The following is a 19,676-nucleotide window of genomic DNA, read 5'->3' on the forward strand; positions in this document are numbered from 1 at the left end:
TCAAATGCTTCTCTTGCATTGATTGAAAATGTACTTTTTTCTTTTGTGTATTGATATGGCAAATTGCATTAATTGATTTTTGGATGTTTAAACAACTTTGTGTTCCTGGGTAATTCCAAGGTATTGATAATTATTATACTTTTTACATATTGTTGGAGTCAATTTGCTTATGTTCTGTTAAGGATGCTTGCATCTATATTATTGGTTTGTAGTTTTTATTTTTATAATGAATTTCTGTTTATGCTTCAGTAAAATTCTGTCCTAATAAATTGAATGAAAAGTGATCTGTCATTTTCTATTATATAGAATCATTTGTCCAAAATGACAAATATTTACACCTTGAATATTATAAGATTCTCCAGTGGAGACCTCTGGATCTGGAATTTTCATTATTACTACAATTTTACCTATGAATACAATTTCTTCAATAGATATAGGGCTATTAAGGCTATAGATTCCTTTTTTCAAACATTTATTTTTATTATTGAGGGTACTCCAGATGTCCCCCATTTTCTGACCACTGTTAGATTCTCTTTTTCATGCAGCTAGTTTATATAATTGAAATTGTTGAATTTATTGGTATAAACATGTTTATAATATTCTCTTATATATTTACAAGAGGCCCAATGCACAAAATTCATGCATGGGTAGGGTGCCTAGGCCTGGCTGGCTATCAAGGCCAAAATGTGGAGCAACTGGTGGGGCAATAGGGGAGCCCCGCTGGCACCCATCTTGGCTGGCCTGGGGCCTGCAGGCTGGGGGCAGCTCCTGAGTTGAGTATCTGCTCCCTGTTGGTCAGTGCACATCATAGCAACTGGTCATTCCATTAGTAGTTCAGCTGTTTGGTCAATTTGCATATTAGGCTTTTAATATAAAGGATGTTTTCTGTACCTGTATTGATGTCCCACCTTTAATTTCTGGTAATTGGTAATTTATTTCGTCTCTCTCCTTTTTTTGCTTGGTCAGAATAGAGTGTATCAATTTCCTTGAACTTTTAAAAGAATCAGCTTATGTTTTGATTCATCTTTACTGATTGCTTGCTTTCAAGTTCATTGACATCTACTCTCATTTTTATTACTTCATTTTCCTGCTTTCTGTGGGTACAACTATATTTCTTCTTGCCTATTCCAAACATTTCATGCTATTGATTTTCCTTTAAGTATTGGTTTAGAAGCATCACAAAAATTTGGTTATGTTGTGTTTTGTTTTTATTCCATTGATAAGGACACATATGTAATACCTTAATCAATAAAAAAAATTAATTTTCTTATGGTTTCCCTTTTGACATTGGGTTATTTATTAACTAGAGGCCTGGGGCATGGATTCGTGCCCACTGAAAGGAAATTAATTAGAAGGTGGCCAGACACACCCTGGAGCCAACCTCCTGTGGTCCCTCCCTGGCCAGCCGCACCTGGGGTGGTGCTGGGGCTTGAAGGGCATCTGTGGAGTGAGTGGGGCCCTCTGGCAGGTGGGATCACTCGGCCTGGCCTGCGGGGATCAAGCCAAAACTGGCAGTCCTACATCCCCTGAGGGGTCCCGGAGTGTGAGAGGGCACTCTGCAAAGTTGCTGTTGCTCAGTGGTCTGCCCCTGGTGGTCAGTGCACATCAGACCTACTGGTTGATCAGCTGGTCTCTTAGTCATATATATATATATATATATATATATATATTAATTTTAAAATGAGAATTAAAATTTTTTCTATAATTTATTTCTAGTTTAATTCCATTATGGTCAGAGGAGATGCTTTATATAATTTCAACATTTTAATCTTCTTGAGGTTTTTTATGTTGTTGTTCCCCCCCCCCCGCCCTTGAGAATATATTTTTGCATGGATTTTTTAGAGAGAGTAGAATGGAGGGGAAGAGACACAGAGAGAGAAACTTTGATGTGAGAGAGATGCATTGATTGGTTGCCTTCCACATGTGCCCCAGTCAGGGCTGGGGATAAAGCCTGCTTGCAACCGAGGTACATGCCCTTGACTGAAATTAAACCTGGGACCCTTCAGTCCATGGCCAATGCTCATCCACTGAGCCAAAACAGCTAAGGCCTTCTTGAGGTTTTTATTGGTCCAAAATATAGTCTACCTTGGTAAAGAAGCATGTGCCCTTGAAAAGAATGTTTATTACATTAGTTTTTGTCTAGAGTGCTCAATAAATACTAATTAAGTCAGATAGTTGATAGTCTGTCTAAATCTTATTCAAACTTATTTACTCTATAAATTCTTGAGAGAGTAGTGTTAAGAACTTCAACTATAAATGTATATTTTTTATTTCTCCTTTATTTTCAATCTTTTTTTGCTTCAGTTATTTTGAAGCTCAGTTGTTAGGCATATGGCCATTTCTTCTTCATTCATTGACGTCTTTATCATTGTTATGCTCATCTTTATCCCTTTACTATTCCTTATTTTGAAATTTAATTTTTCTGATATTAATATATCCACTTCACCATTCTTCTGGTTATTGTTTACATGGTATGACATATTTTATCATTTCATTTTATTAAATGGTTGTACATGGATATAATTGGCATAAAATAGACTGCATTTACTTAAATTATACAATATAGTTTTTGACATATGTATATGCCCATGAAACTATAACCACTCTCAAGATAGTAAAATTTCAATTGTTCCTAGAAGCTTTATTATTTCCCTTGTATTCCCTCTTTATGTTCACTCTCTGCAATCCCCCTCCTAATCCAAGGGCACCCAGAGGCTTTGTATTTCCTGTGTTTTAATCTATATATATATGAAAAGCCAGCGACCAAAACACTGTAATGACTAGAACAACCGGTCACTATGACACCCACTGTAGCCAGCGAACCAGCCCAATTGGGGGATGGGGCCACCTGGCAAACCTCTCACAGCCCTTCCCCCTAGCCCAGCCGTGGGCAAACTATGGCCTGCAGGCCGGATCCGGCCCTTTGAAATGAATAAAACTAAAAAAAAAAAAAAGACCGTACCCTTTTATGTAATGATGTTTACTTTGAATTTATATTAGTTCACACAAACACTCCATCCATGCTTTTGTTCAGGCCCTCCGGTCCAGTTTAAGAACCCATTGTGGCCCTCGAGTCAAAAAGTTTGCCCACCCCTGCCCTAGCCCCACCCCTGATTGGTCTCTCCTGCCTGGCCGACCCCCACATGGAACTTTCTCCCTGCTAACCCTGCCCCTGATCACCCCCCCCCCCAATAGGGAGTGCGCCGCAGGCCAACCTCCTGCAGCCCCTCCCCCAAGCTGGCCCCGCTTCCAATCAGCCCTCACCTCCCCATCAGCCCTCAGCCCCTCCCCCTGGATAGTCCTGCCCTTGATTGCCCCCCATCCCAATAAAGGGTGGGGCCAGCCAGCCAACCTCCTGCAGTCCTTCCCTGAAATAGGCCCCACCCCAGATCAGGTCCCCACCCCAATCAGGGGCAGGACCAGCCAGCCAACTGCCTACAGCCCCTTACCCCAGCCTGCCATGCCCCCAATGGGCCCTCACCACTCTGATCAGCCCACAGCCCTTCCCCCCAGCCAGCTCTGCCTCCAATCGCCCCCCCTTCCCACTTTGATCAGGGGCAGGGCCAGCCAGTCAACCACCCACGGCCCCTCCCCCAGGCCACTGTCCCCCATCAGTCCCCCACCCCATTCCGGGGCAAGGCCTGCTAGCCAATCACCTGCAGCCTCTCCCCCCAGCCAGCCCAGCCCCGATTTGCCCCAATTAGAGCCAGGTCAGCCAAACCCAAACCATGCACGAATTTGTGCAGTAGGCCTCTAGTATTAACATAATAATGCAGTATGTACTTTTTTTGCTTGGCTTCTCTCCATACTATAATTATTTTGAGATTCATCTATGTTGTAGCATATATAAAATTTATTTTTATTAATGAAATATATCTATAGATAGTTATAGATAGAGATGTAGGTAAAGGTGCAGATATATGTATAGGTATTGGTATAGATATATCACAGTTTGTCATATATCTATTTACTTTTTAATGAACATTTGGATTGCTCACATTTACAGTTTTGGGCTAATTGTAATACAAATTTCTACAAACGTTTGTGTAGAAATGTTTCTATGGACCTATCTTTCATTTCTCTGGGTAAATATCTAGGAGTGGAATGTCTAGATCATGTAGTAGGTATGTGTTTAATTTCTAAATAAACTGTCAAACTATTCAACATGTCTGTACCATATTATATTTCTATCAGCTAAGTATGGCAGTTCTAGTTTCTCCATATCCTTACCAGTACTTGGTATGGTTAACAATTTTAACTTTAGCTATTCTGACAGGTATCTGGTAATAAGTTATAGTGGTTTTAATTTATATTTTCCTAATTAATGATGTTAATTTTGATGCACTAATTTGCCATCTGTATATCTTCTTTAACAAAATGCCTGCTGAAATCTTTTTCTCATCTTGTGTGTTTTTTTAAATTTTATTATTGATTTTTGTGATTTTATTTCATGCTGGGTTGTTTATTTTCTTATTGAGTTCTGAGATTTTTGTATATTCTTGATCTGTGTCCTTTATGAGCTGTATGATTTGGACATATGTTCTCTGTGTAGTTTGCCTTTTCATGCTCTTAATATCTTTCAAGAGGAGTAGTTTTAATTTTGATAATGTGCAGTTTACTAGTTTTATAATCAATCATGGTTTTATTGTCACAACTATGTTTCTTTCCAGATGTTTTATAGTTTTAAGTTTTACATTTAATTTGAGAATGCATTTAGAAAAAAATGTTTATTATGGGAGGTGTATCTCAAAGTTGGAAAGGAAAAGGGATATATCTGTGATCTCTATGAATGCTAGGCATTTCTATTCCAAGTCTTTGAGCTCTCTGGTATGCTCACTTTCTATATGACAGTTCTCACTTTTGAGTCTCAAAATGCATTGCATTTAAGTCAGAGGATACAAGAAGAAAAATGTACATGAAACTTACTGTCAATTCCATGATACTTTGAATTTGATTGTTCTTTCCAAGTTTGCCTTTTACATTTAAGTGTCCTCATGGAGCCTCTCCGTGCATCCAATTCAAGTTTTATAGCTGTATTCAGCCACACCATGCAAAAAATATTTTAAAACTATATCACACATGGAAATCAACATTGAAAATGTGTATAATATTACAATTTTTATTTGGCTGAACATCTGTCTTCTTCTTAAAATATTAACTTACTAAATAAAGGGAAAATGGATACTCACCCATCCAATAGAAAATTCAATATAATTTTTGTAAAAGGAGCTTCTACTGTAAAGTAAGGGGATATTAGAAAAGTGGTTACATTCTCCCCATAAATTCAGCTACTATAATCATTACTATGAAAAAAATATATGTGAATGATATCGCATGTAAGGTACAGTTGATATACCCTAAGAAATAAAAATGCAGTTGGGTCTAAGTTAAGCCTTTGATATTTTTTTCAGATCAAGTTTTTAAAATAAAGTAGTTTTTTCAACATTTATTTTTATAAAAATTGATTCAATTTAAGATAAACAATTAATTGGCTTCAGACTTTAACTTTTAATTGTTTATATTTATCCATATTTAGATAATTGTCATATTTATCCAAATGGAGGCTTATTCTGCAATACATTTCCAAATTCTTAGACCTGGTCAATTTATTCCTTCTAGTGGACTAGAATGGCTTACCAGTCAGCATTTATATTATTGGAGGTAATATATGAATGAAGTAAGTGATAAATCTTGCTTGGCTTATGAAAAATGACTACGTTTTTGAAGATGCAAGAATTAGAGCAAAGTGCTTACATTTCCTACAGTTTTTGTTTTTTTTTTACACCGAACTAGATGGGCTCTTAAGCAGTCAGCTTGGATTCATACTCTAGAGTAGATCATGAATACAATAACTCTATATGCCTTCTACATGTGATCATATAGTTATATTAAGAGAATCCAGTCAGTTAAGACACAAAATCCAAAACTTGTATATTTTAAGAAGCCATCTAGTCATTAAAATATTAATATTCCCATAAATGAAATTTCAGGGAAGTGTAGAATGAATAACTTTTCACAAGGCTGCCAAAATAATTTACATTTCATTCACAGACATATAGACTGTATAAAGATAATGCATTACTTTTATTTTAAATTACAGAATACTTTTTTTTTTTCCAAAAGCAATTGAAGTTAGTGATAATATATAAGAAAACATTTGTCACTGGTTTGCTATCTCAAAGTAAGTTTTCCAAAAATAAATAGGCTTAATAGGGGAAATTTAGGAATTATTTTTTAAAGACATCCAATGATTTATATCAGTGAAGAAAATAATGAAAAAAAGAGAAAAAATAGATTTATATTTCTGGAAGGAATAAGCATTAATTTTTAAAATTATGATCTCTTAATATTTGACACCAGTGTCTTTTTATATAAAATAAAAGAATGTGAATCTTATTTTAAAATATCAGGTGGAATTAAAAGAAATGTTATGAAATGAAACATTTTCCTTTGAAATTATTTGAGGAATTGGTCCATTTCATCTAAGTTATTTAATTTGTGTGTATAATGTTATTGATAGTATTTTATTATTTTTTTACTTTCCATAGGATCAGTACTATGTCCCTTCTTTTATTGAAAACTGCAGGCCTGGTGCATGAAATTCATGCACAGATTGGGGGGTGTTCCTCATCCTGGCCTGCACCCTCTCCAATCTGGGACCCCTCAGGGGCTGTTGGACTGCTGGTTTAGGGACCGCTGGCTCCTAACTGCTCATCTGTCTGCCTGCCTGATTGCCCCTAACTGCCCCCCCCCTCCCGCCAGCCTGATCACTCCTAACTGCCTCTGTCTGCTGGCCTGATAACCCATAACTGCCCCCACTGCCAGCCTGGGTGCCCCTAACTGCCCCCCTACCAGCCTGGTCACCCCTCACTGCCCCGCTGCCAGTCTGTTTGCCCCCAATTGCCCCCCTCACTGGCCTGGTTTCCCTTTACTGCCCTCCTTCTGCCCTAACAGCCCCCCCCCCCGCTGGCCTGGTCACCCCTCACTGCCCACCCCCCTGCTGGCCTGGTTTCCCCCACCTACCCCCTCTGCCAGCCTGGTTGCCCCTACCTTGCCCCCTGCCGGCCTGATCAACCCTAACTTGCCCCCCTGCCGGCCTGACCACCCCTAACCGCCTCTGCCTCGGCCCCTAGTCTGGCCTCCTTCTGTGGGAGGTGACCTGGTGGATCAGGGGAAGGCACCGCCCCCTATTACCCCATTACTGCTGCCACTGCTGGCCTGAGCCTCAGACCTTTGTAGCTGCCCATGGCTGCCTGAGCCTCGGCCCTTGCAGCCACTGTGGCTTTGTCTGTATGGATGTCTGGAGGATGTCCACTCTAATTAGTATATTCCCCTTTATTAGTATAGATTTTCAGACCATTTCAACCACACAGAACTTAAAGAAAACACATGGCCTTGGCCGGTTTGGCTTAATGGAGAGAGTATCGGCTTGTGGACTGAAGGGTTCCAGGTTTGATTCTGGTCAGGGGGCACATGCCTGGGTTGTGGGCTTGATCCCCAGTAGGGTACCTGTGAGATATAGCTGATCAGTGATTCGTATCATTGATGTTTCTATCTCTCTCTCCCTCTCCCTTTCTCTCTGAAATCAATAAAAAAAATTTTTTTTAAAAAAGAAAACACATGATCTTCACTTTGGGCTTTGTCATTTTACAATATCCTTTGTGCAATATTTTAACTTCTCTCAACATTCCTTTACCCACCCTTAAAATGCAATCTATTTTGGAGAGGATGATCAGGAAAGTGATTCTAGTGAATAGAAGTTTATTTTGGAGGGGATGGGGTCATGAAAATATTTAAAAATTGAACATGGTGATGGTTGTACCACTCTGAATTTACTTTAAATAACCAGTTCATTATACACTTTAAGTGACATGTACAGTATATAAATTGTATCTCAACAAAGCTGTATTTTTATTTCTTTTTAAATAGATACCAATCTTATAATCAATTGCAGATGTTTTCAGAGGCCCCCCAGGATTTGCTTACCAAGTCCCAAAACACGGCTGAGACTCCCAGTTGCCTCCAGTCCTGGTGAATCTGGATGGTGTGATTTGCAAAGGAGAAGGTGGCAAGAGGCTTGTGGAATTTCTGAAACCCCATTCCTGTGGTCTCCTCATAGGGCACCAGGGCCATTTCCACTGTGCCAGCTCTCTGCTTCCTCTAACCTGTTGGGGAAAAGAATCCTGCATGCTCTGGCCAGAAAGTGCATTCTCTCTTAGGTGGCCTGAATGCTTTTTTTAAGGTCGTTTTATGGATTCAAAATAATAAAAAGAGATGTGGAAAGCTTTTGTAGAATTCCTTTTACATGGTTCTTCCAGTCTCATGGGAAGTGAGATGTGGCTCTGAATTAATCCCAAAGGGTGTCTTTGGGCAAAAGCACCCAGAATGGCACAACTCCTTCAGGATGCCCTGCACACTTCACTGTCAGGACTCAGGGGGGCTTGAGGGTGAGCGAGGTGGAAGTGCCAGCACAGGACCCAACAGAAGGTAGCGCTTTCCACACTGCCCAGGCTCCCGTGGACTGCAGCTGCACTCGCCGAGTTGCGAAGGGTGTATCTGCTGTTTTGTTTTGGTCTGGCCTCCACCCCATCAGCCATGGAACTGTGCCTGCCCTGAGACCATAAATGGTTCGATGGTCCTATCTTTTGGTGGATGGTGGACACACTCCCACCTCCCAGAGACTGGCAGTTAGAGACTGGTGGCTTCTGAGTTGCTTGCAGGGAGAGCACAGCCCTAGGTCCAGAACAGACACGGGCGTCCTTGGCTAGAGGCCTCCCTGGACTAGGGGAACCCGGTGGTTTGAAAGACAGTCATGACCCTGATTGCGGCAGGGGTCCCCTCTGGGGCACTGGCTGGCCTGGGCTAGGGGCTGCTGGTGGTTTGAAGGCCAGCCATGCCCCCAATCCAGGTGGGGGTTCCCCTCATGGTGACTGTTCGTCCCACTCCCTCAACTCCCTAGCCTGCTGTTCAGTTGTCCTTTCAGTCATTTTGGTCGTTACGGCCCCTGGCTTTTTATATATTAGGATATTGGTCATTTGTGTCTTCCTTTTCTATTTTTCTTGGTTACTGTGGCTAAAGTATTAATAAATTTATTGGTCTTTTCAAAGAAGCAGCTGCAGGTTTCATTGATTTACTCTATTGTTTTCAATTTTGTTAATTTCTGCTTTGCTATTTACTTCCTCTCTTCTTGTTGTTTTACATCTAATGTGCTTTGTCTAGTTTCCTAGGTGAAAACAGGTTATTGATTTTTGTCAGGAGGAATAGCAGAAAATGTATCTTACCAAGAACTGGAAAATTTACTAACTTTTAACATTTACGAATAATTCTTAAATCTTTAATACATTTTTGACATAGTGATACCAACTTATGTCTTATAAAACATACACATAATTATTGTTGGTGATAATAGCTGAAGTGTCTACAAAAAAAGAATGTGATACAGGAGTTTCCATGTGAGTAGTTCTTTTGGCAAGTGGTTCTAGTGAGGAAAATGAGTGGTGGAACAAGGTAGGAGGAAAAGTGAAACAAGGTTGTGTTATGAAATGCACACCACTATAAGCAAGTGTGCTGGATCCTATGGGTCCAAAATTTGTATCTATTCTTGTGAGGATGAATAACTGCCATCTCTAAGATAGAATGGGTTCAGTGCATTCAATGTGGAATGAGGTAGCTGGATGATATCCTTGAAGGAAGGTGCAGAATTAAGGGCCCAGCATCAGCTGTTGCTCTTGGAGAGATACACATTTAGCGGTGGCAGCCTGATCACCTTTGTGAGAGAAAGCCAATGCTGTTGAGCTCAAGCTTAGGCTTTATACATGCCTGCCTCATGACAATTCATGGATCTATTGTGCCAGAACTAAGATGACTAAGAAGAGAAGCTCTTTGATATGCACAGCATGAGCCATCAGATCCACTTGGGTTTTTAAATGTCTTCTCTACAATCCTTTGAATAGCCATTACAATGAGGCATAGAGATATATATTCTTTGTTTCCATTCCCATAGTTACATCCACATGCCTCTTATCCAAACTTTCTTATCTTTCATTTCATATAATACTCTCTTTCCAATACCATGTCATACCAACCAAATTGTTCTCCACAGTCCAGGAGACCATCTCAGGTCACAGCTCCCTCCATCAAACTGAAACACCAGGTGTAAGTATCACAGCTCTGCCAACTGGGAATTATATGTTCAATATTATTCTTTAGGGCTACTCCAACTGAAGCTGAAGTGGGGTGGCAGTACACTTAAAGCTATCATCCATTTAATGCTGACACATCTGTGCACCAGACTTGATAAATTTCTCTTTAAATAGTCGGTCATAGATCACCCCCTTCTCCATGAGGATATCATTGCAACAAAGTTCAATGGCATGGAAGTTTGTGCAATCATTATTTGTGACTTCTTAGGCTAGATCCTGAGTGTTGTATTACCATCACAGGCTGGACTGCTCCTAATGCTGCCACCTTATCACTCGGTGAATGTCAAAATGTACAGTGTATAATGGGCAGTGCCTATCATACAGTCAATTACTGTACCTTGGTTAGGCCCTCCATATCTACTAATTTAAATAGTATCAAGGAGCTGTTTTTTTTACATGACAAGTAGGTTACTGGCCCAGGAAGTATGGCTTTTGTTCAGAACTTTAGATTCTGTGTTGCAGTGCCATATTATGGCTTAGAACAGGGGTGGGCAAACTTTTTGACTCGAGGGCCACAGTGGGTTCTTAAACTGGACCGGAGGGCCGGAACAAAAGCATGAATGGAGTGTTTGTGTGAACTAATATAAATTCAAAGTAAACATCATTACATAAAAGGGTACGGTCTTTTTTTTCAATAGTTTTATTCATTTCAAACGGGCCGGATCTGGCCCGTGGGCCGTAGTTTGCCCATGGCTGGCTTAGAATGACTAGTTAGTGGATCCTTATCCACCATAGATACCTTAAGACACTATCAGAATGTGCTGAGTCATATGGTCTGAGTGGCAAGGCTACTTTCACCACATATCTGAAAAAAAAAATTAAGTTGGGGGCCAAGATTTTCCACCAAACTGCTGACTTTAGACTTTAACTTGCCAAGGCTGTTTTTCTTTTTCTCCCCAATTTTTTAAAATTTATTTATTTTTATTGTTGACAGTATTACAAATGTCCCCCAAATACCTCCCATTTTGCACCCCTCTACCCAGCTCTGCTGCTGCCACAGGCCTTCACAGAATTATTGTCTGTGTTCATGGGCTCTGCATATATGCATATAAGTTTTTTTGCTTAATCTCTTCCCACCTGTCCCCACTGCCCTTCCCGCTGATATCTGTCAGTCTGCTCCATGCATCCATGGCTCTGGGCTCTATTTTGTCAGTTTATTTTGCTCATCAGATTCCACATATAAGTGAGATAATGTGATATTTTTCTCTGACTGGCTTAATTTGCTTAACATAATACTTTCCAGGTCCTTCCATGTTATCTCAAAGGGTAAGAGAGCCTTCATTTTTACAGCTGAATAGTATTCCATTGTGTGTATGTACCACAGCTTTTTTATCCACTCATCTACTGAAGGGCCCTTGGACTGTTTCTCCATCTTAACTATTGTAAATAGCAAAACTATGAACATAGCTAATACTCTAGTCAATTTTCCATACATTTAGCCTTGGAATTCTATTTGTAAGGCATTGCCACATATTTCTGTCAGTCACAGTAGCCTGACTCCACTCTGACCTTACTTCTCATTATGGTAATGACACTCAACTTGCCCCTGAGCTTTTGTTCAGCCACCTGGACCCTGTCATTCTGGAATCCTATAATTCCTATTGTAACATAGTTTGCTTCTAATCATGATTTGTAGAGGAGTGCCAACACTGAGCTACTAAAAATGTATGTTCCCCCCTCACTATTATAGTAGTGTTTTCTCTGCCCTCCAGGGGAAAATAGAGATTGGTCCTCTTGATTCATTTCTACTACCCTCATTTCATTTGACCTTCTCACCAATTCCTCAATACTCTGGCAAAGAAGTTCCAGTATCTCCATCTTATTGACTGTAGGCTGTTGCCCAAACTTAAAGATGCCACCTAGCAGTCACAAATGTGTGCTCCCATGTAAATTTTCCCCTATATCCACTTATAATCCGTTGCTAATTTGACATCCTCAAAATCCATTCCAAAACATGCTGGTATATTTTAACTAGGTTAAGATATTCCACCTAAACAGACTGCATTTTGCTTTTGGTGTGGTGATACCTTACCCTTGTCATGAATTGGGATCAATGAAAAATATGTGCTGGACGTTAAGACAACAATGTCCTTTGAGGTAGCTGCCTTAGATGAGGTTATTGCCTTGTCTCCATGAAGAAGAAAGCTGTTTTCTAATAGCAAGGGTTAGGGGCTGTTTTTGGCTGGCTGAGGAGTTGGGATTGTATATATCCAAGATTTTCACACCCATCACTATTATAGGTCTCAGAGTTGTACTCTTTCCTTATTAGGACACATATATTGATATAGAGACCTGTGAATGTTGTGAATAGTTTTCATGCTTCTCTGCCAACCTTTCAATTATAATATGGGCCTGATATTAGACAATCTGCCTTATGATTGGAAGAGATGGGGGTCTCTTTAATCCAATGAATTAGGTTGACATGCTCATCAGACATACAAATGTAGGTTAAAGATTCAGATTAAAGCATTCTTAGAGCTGGCCTCAACCACTCAGGCTGAAAGGGATCTCAGAATCCATACTGAGTGGGATGCCAAACTCATCCACTCCCACACCCCAAACACCAGCTCATGCAAAGAGGAAAATAGATGCATGTCTGAGATACATCTCCCTCACTTCAATATATGCCACAATATAAATGACATACCATGAGGAATCAGGCAACTTACCTTTTACCCCAAACCCAATAACTCACAAATGTGGGGAAGCCTGGCACTCTGGTTTTCAAATACAGGCAGTGAGATTAATAACTATTACTCACTATTATGATAAAGTAGTGCATCCTAGTGCTTTTGTAAATTAGATCGTCACCTGGATCACTTTAAATCTGGCCTTATCATTTGGGTCACCTTAAATACGTAGAGCAGAGCAGAGCTTTAAACCATTGATTGCTCTCCTATCAAATGTATGAATGAGTGAATACACAAATGAGGTAGTAAAGATAATATCAGAAACAAAAGATAGAAATGGCTCCACTGAGAAAACAAAAGGTGGGCAATATATTGGAATCAAAGGGAATACTATAGAGTACATATAGTGTGTTTTCCCAGTGTATGAGTCCCACATATAGTGTGGTGATGGTCTGTTGTCAAATACTCCTCAAGATCATAAGGAAGTTATGTGGATTGATACAGTTATGTTAAAACAGTCTCGGTCTTTATCAGGCAGACCAAGAGAAGGTTCTATGGAATCTAAAGCTTATGCAGTTTGGAAGGCTTTATTTTAAAATAATACAAAATCAAACATGAAAGTGAATATTTATTTAGAATGATAAGATAATGTATAACAAGCATTAAAATGAAGACAACTACAACAAGCAAAATTCCAAACAGAGAAACACCAGTTATGTAACTACATGATCTGAAGTATGATTAAGTGAACATTCAAAATGAAAGATTTAATGGTTTTATTACAAATGAAACATCAAACTTTTGAAAATTTTACATAAATATGTGGCCATGAAAACATATAACAAAAGCCTAAGAGTAACAGTTGTCTCACTCTAAGAATAAAAATGCAGACAAGTTCATGTTAAGCCTTTAGTGTTTATTTTTATGTCAAGTTTCTAAAATAAAGTAGCCCTTATAACATTTATTTTCACTAAAGTCTTATTTCAAGTTAGAATAAGCTTTTCATTGGTTTCAGACTTCAACTGTCAGCTGTGTACTTTTAAATATATTTGGATAATTGTCAAATTTGGCCAAATGGAGGCCTTTTCTATGACTCATTTCCAAACTCACAGATTCTGGTCCATCTACTCTTTGTTTTAGCCTGGAATGACTTCCCAGTTGGTATTTATATTGTTGGAATCAACTGGAACTATTTTACTAATATACAGAGTGTTTGGTTTGAAACAAATGACTATATATTTAGAGATACTATAGTCAGAACAAAATGTTTGCATTTTCTACAGTTCATAACAAACTAGATGGGTTCTTAAGTAGTCAGCCTGGACTCATGCTCTAGAGTAGCCAGGCTATGAATACAATGACTCTAGTTGTCGTCCACATGTGGTCAGATGGCCATATTTAGATACAGATACTGTTAGTTATGATGACAGCCAAAAGCCTGTCTGTTTAAAAAACCACTGACTTACTGAATAATAGACACTCCACAAATGGAATTTCAGGGAAGTGTAGAATGAACAATCCTGTTCCAGGCTGCCAAACTTATTTTCTGCATGCTGAGATGTTATTCTCACACATATAGACTGCATGCAGGTAATCCATTTACTTTATTTTTGAATTCCAGATTTTCTTGCAAAAGCAATTACAGTTAGTAATAATATATAGCAAAGCATCTCTATCTTTGGTTCTATGTCTCAGATATTTTTTTCCAAAAATAAATAGGCATGGCAGAAAAAATAATTCAACTATCTTAGGAGAAACCCAATATTTTATAAAAACTAAGCAAAAATATATAATATAATCAATGTTCCTTAGACTTTTTTTCTAATCATCTCACTTACTATCTAATACTAGTGCAAATTTCATATGCAAATGATAGTGTACCCTGTATTTAACTATACAGCATAGACACAAAGATGTCAAAAAACAAAATAGTACTTTCTCTTAAAAATTATTTAGGAATTATGAATTCTAAAAATGTGTGAGATAGTAGAACTGCTGAAATATAATAAAATTGACTTTAAAGAAGTGTAAGAAAGAAAATGTTGATGTAGTAATATTGACAGATCATAGAGATGCCAAAAAACCACGCACAACAAAACCTGAACATATTACCTAAAGCCTCCCGTTTCTGGAAAATATGTTAGGGGGATTTTTTAAACTAATATCTATGAAAGCTCCCTGTTATGATTTGGACATGCAGGTGATTTAGTGAGCTTGTTTTGTTGATGGCTTCCGTCTCTTTTCAAATAGGATTTTTGAATCAAATAACTCTCTTTCCCTGTATCCTAGAGATGGTCCTTTTAGATACTTTGCTTCAGCTTCCTTGTAATCTAATCCATCAACAGCAGAAATTGAACAGATGATTGCTTCTGGCAGAAGAACTTCTAGGATAAATTTAATTTTATCATCTCTTATCCGAGCTAGCATTCTTTCGTCTATTTTTTTGTAGATTTCTTGTAAATATTGCACTACTTCATCCAACTGATCTTCATCTTCGAAGTATGTTTCAATACAGGGAGTGAACCTCTTTGCTTTCAAAAATGATTTCAGCCACTTGGATGCTTTTGTGCCATTTAAAATGGACAGAAGATGGTTTTCTGCTCCTTTTGCATTCACAATGAAGTCCACTAGATTCCTGTTGGCTCTGTCCCGAGCCGACTTCATTCGGTCAGGGAGAATTTTTTTGAAGGACATTCTTTTGGTCTGGGAAGTCATGGCCATTGGTTCCATAGAATCTTCATTATGCAGCTTTGGAAATAAGTTCCTGAAGGTATCTTGTCTGATTACTTTCCTGATTGGATAACTAATGTCAGCAGCATAATACTCAAGGAAAGAGCCTGTAAAAGAACCACAACCTAGTCTAACTCTGTAGTCACAAATCAGTGAGATGCACCAGTCAATACTTTCACTGTAATCCTCCCTGGCTTTATCCACTAGTGCTTGTTTCTCTTTACAATCAAATTTTTTTAATCTTCTCAAAAGCACTCTAATGCCTCTCTTTTCACGATTCATGTTTGCCTCAACAAAAATCACACTTGCTTTTTTCTCTTTTCTCCTGATGCTTTTCACTATGGCTGGCCAAAATGGATATTTTTTATATTTAAACCAGACTATCATTCCTGCTTCAAATGAACGTGGCTCATAATGAAAAACAACTGGTGGAAGTACTTCGTCTTCCTCATCGTCATCTAGTGCAGAAGTATCAACAGGATTTAGAGGCACTGACTTATCAGAAGCTTGGAGTTCTTCTCCATGCTCCTCAAAATCCGGATTCTGGGCACTTCTTTCATTATTCTCACGGAGTGAACAATCCATGACACGGTTAGAGGCACTAAATGAAACCTGACATTCCCATGAACAATAACTGGGGGATGCCAGAGCACCTGTCTCTGATTCTAAAGGTTGATTCTGGCTTGTATCTAAGCATGAATTCGAGGGACCCTCTCCAGGATCCTCAATATTCTCTAAGAAGGCAGAGCATTCAGAGGAAATGGCCAGTGTCTTTGGGCAGAGATCTTCTGGCTCCTCTTTCAAACTTTTTGGCACAATGAAGATATCTGGTGGTGAAGTTGGAGTGAACTTCTCTTCTTTAACATAAGCACCTTCCTCTTTGATTGTAGAATCCAAAGGCGTAATTGTTGGGATGTCAATCTTTTTCTTGCTCTCCTTTTCATCCTCTTCTGAAAGTGGAGGGAAAATTTGGCACCAGCTGGAGTTTTGTGATGATTTTGTTTCCATCTCACTTGGAATAGTATCAATGGTTGCATGCACTTGTGATTTATCATCACACAAGGAATCATCACTCTCTGAAGATACTAACAGAAATGTTGGAATTTCACTTTCTTCAAGACACTTCGATAAGTTTCCTTTAGGCTTCCGATACTTTTTACGAGGGGGTGAATTAGAAAGTTTTTGTGGTACATTTTGAGACAGTGTAGTGGTCTCTTCTTCATCTGAACTGCTTGATTGATTCAAATTTGTTCTCTTATTCAGAATACCCAGTGCCATTTTTAGTGACCTTGCATAAGCTGTTTCCTCTCTAGGTGGATAACTGCCCTCTGACTGTGCTGCTAGTGAGGAGGCAATGGCTTCAATTTGAGATTTAGTTAGGATCTTTGTTTCCTTGCTTTCCACTTTAATTTTTTCATTTACTGAGAGTATTTGAACTTCTAGGGAAAATGTCTTTTTTCTCTTACTGTTTGATGAAGTCTCACATCTGGACAAAACTTTTGCTGGCCATAACTGGTCTTTCCAATTGCATAAGACGTACTCAGCATCCATTACGACTTAGATTTGTTAATTATCAGAGACTGAGGTGAATGACTATTCTTGTCAATATTAAGACAGTTCCTACCCAAAACAACACTCTCACCAAAATCTCCTTTGTCTTAGAATTACCAAATGTTTATAGCTTTTTTGGTCTGTTCTCTTCCAGCAGAATTTCCCAAGGATGCTTGAGCCCGTTGCTTAAATGGGACAATATGAGAGATACTGCAATAGGGAAAAGGAAAAGAAGAAAATTATCAGCAAACAAGGTTATTTTGCCAAAGTGGAAGGTGAGTGATTACAAATACAGATAAAAGAAAGAATAATTCTCAGTGGGGCATAATATGGAGGGGAAAATGCAGCATAATGTAAAGTGAGGGTAAAATTGAAGAAGTGGTTTATAATACCTCAAATTCAAGAACTTGTCCTTACAATTTTGCACTTGATTATTAAGGACTGAATCAGTGTACTTGCTGGCAGAGGTGGGAAAGGTTGTAGTGGTAAGTCAGGGACTCTATGTTATTAACTCCTTTGGGACATTTATGTCTCTACTATTATATCTAAGGCAGTAGGACTCCAAACTTTGCATGCATCAGAATCATCTAGAGGTCTTCATAAAACTGTATTTCTAGGCCTTATCCTGATAGTTTTATCCAGAAGACTCTAAATAGGATCCAACATTTTGTATTTCTAAGCTCTCAAGTGATTCTATTCCAACTTGTCCAAGAACTTTAGAATCATTGTTCTGGATAAAGACATGGTTTTATAATTTTTAAGGTATAAATACTTTCCTATTTACCCAAAGCAAGCAAAGTATGCATCTCCTTGGCCCAGACAATAACACATGACCTTATTAAAAGCATGAGCTTAAAAGGCAGAGATTCAGAATGGTTGCTATGTTTACTAATTGGGTAGGATAGTTAGCAAAAATTTATTGAGAGTAAGGTGGGTAAAACTCAGGTAGAAATCTGAATATCCTCTTGCACAATTTCTTCATAGTGGTTCAACATGAGATTCTTCTCACAAACTAGAATTGATAACTTTTATTTTTATTTTTAAAAATATATATTTTTATTGATTTCAGAGAAGGATAGAGAGATAGAAATGCCAATGAAGAGAGAATCATTGATAGGCTGCCTTCTGTATGGCCCCTACTGGAGATCGAACCCACAACCCACCAACCAAGTGCTCTGACCTGGAATAGAACGGTGACCTCCTGGTTCATAGGTCAACATATAATCACTTAGCCACACCAACTGGGATAGAAGTGATGATTTTTAATTACACAATATTATGGCTATAGAACAAAATAAATTATAAGGGAACAAAATAAATTATACTTCAAATTTTCAATCTAACATGGTTTTAGTATGAAATATAGCTTCTAATTAAAAATTCTATGGCTGCAGCCCTGGCTGGGTGGCTCAGTTGGTTGGAGTATTGAACTGTACACTAAAAGATTATGGGTCTAATTCCAAGTCAGGGTACATACCTAGGTTGCAGGTTTGATACTGTAAGAAATTTCTCTCTCTCTCGATATTTCTCTCTCTCTATCTCTCTGAAAAAAGTCAATAAAAACATCTTCATGTGAGTGTTAAAATATTATGCTGCAGAGAAGGAAGCAAAATAAATTCTAACTCAAGTTCTCAACAAGTTTTTAATGTGAAATATTTTGTGAATTGGAAGAGCCTTAGCCAGTGTCACATGTGTCATAGAGGATCTGGTCTTGTGGCCCAGTTGTCTTGATTCTCACTTGAAAAGAAGAAAGGCTATACAGAAGGAGATAGAAATTCAAACCAAACAAATGGAAAAAACATATTGAAACTTTCCTGCCCAAACTTTAGAAGGCATGCCATTCTGAAACACAGGAATGAGATAAAATCTCATCTGTGATATAGATGCCATATTTATTTTCCTTCTTTTTATTTTTAAATTATCTTTGTGACACAGTTTATTTGGTTCATGTGAGATGATCTTTATGACTAGAAAACTGTGAGCTGGGGATAAGAGAGAAGGGAAGTAACAAATTGCCTTGTGTCTATTATGAACAAGACTATAGATTTTGCTTGAATCTGCACATCAATCAATATGTGGATTTTTCCTTCTTTGAAAAATAATTTTTTTCATTGGAATTTTAATAATACTCTACATGCTGTCTCATAGTTCACTAATACAAAAATATGTTTCATTGCTTTGTTTCCCACTTTCATAAAAATGGTTGCCTGAAGAAAATGTAGTAAACCTGGGAAGCCCCATCTTGTGACCAGAATCAGAACTGCAGCCTCCATGGGAGGCATAGGCAGGGCTTCAATCATGATCAGATCCTTTTTATGAGAAGAAAATGAACTACATTTAGCCAGTCAGAAGCCTCCCCAGGCTTCTAGAATTTTCTATTCTAAGTTCAAGGCTTTTGCTTTGTCAGATTATAACAGGGTCATAATGTCTTCAATTACAATGTTTGTGACTATAAAAAATATCCAGAAGCTTATTAAAAATTGAAAAGTGCAGAGAGATATATACACAATAAAGTACAACTCTACAAATAATCACTGTGAATATTTTCTATAATATCAGAATT

General features: G+C 38.4%; 1 protein-coding gene across 1 annotated transcript; it reads right to left on the reverse strand.

Annotated features, from left to right (window-relative positions):
• Positions 1-13,447: 13,447 nt before the first annotated feature.
• PWWP3B (PWWP domain containing 3B) lies at positions 13,448-17,317 on the reverse strand. The gene has a single exon (XM_059679361.1). It carries the CDS (start codon positions 17,111-17,113, stop codon positions 15,038-15,040), a length of 2,076 nt encoding a protein of 691 aa, XP_059535344.1. The 5' UTR covers positions 17,114-17,317; the 3' UTR covers positions 13,448-15,037.
• Positions 17,318-19,676: the final 2,359 nt, after the last annotated feature.

The sequence above is a fragment of the Myotis daubentonii genome, chromosome X, assembly GCF_963259705.1.
Source record: "Myotis daubentonii chromosome X, mMyoDau2.1, whole genome shotgun sequence".
Classification (NCBI taxonomy): domain Eukaryota; kingdom Metazoa; phylum Chordata; class Mammalia; order Chiroptera; family Vespertilionidae; genus Myotis; species Myotis daubentonii.

Excerpts from the sequence above, each read along its gene's own strand:
- PWWP3B (XM_059679361.1), bottom strand. The coding sequence starts at position 17,113 with ATGGATGCTGAGTACGTCTTATGCAATTGGAAAGACCAGTTATGGCCA.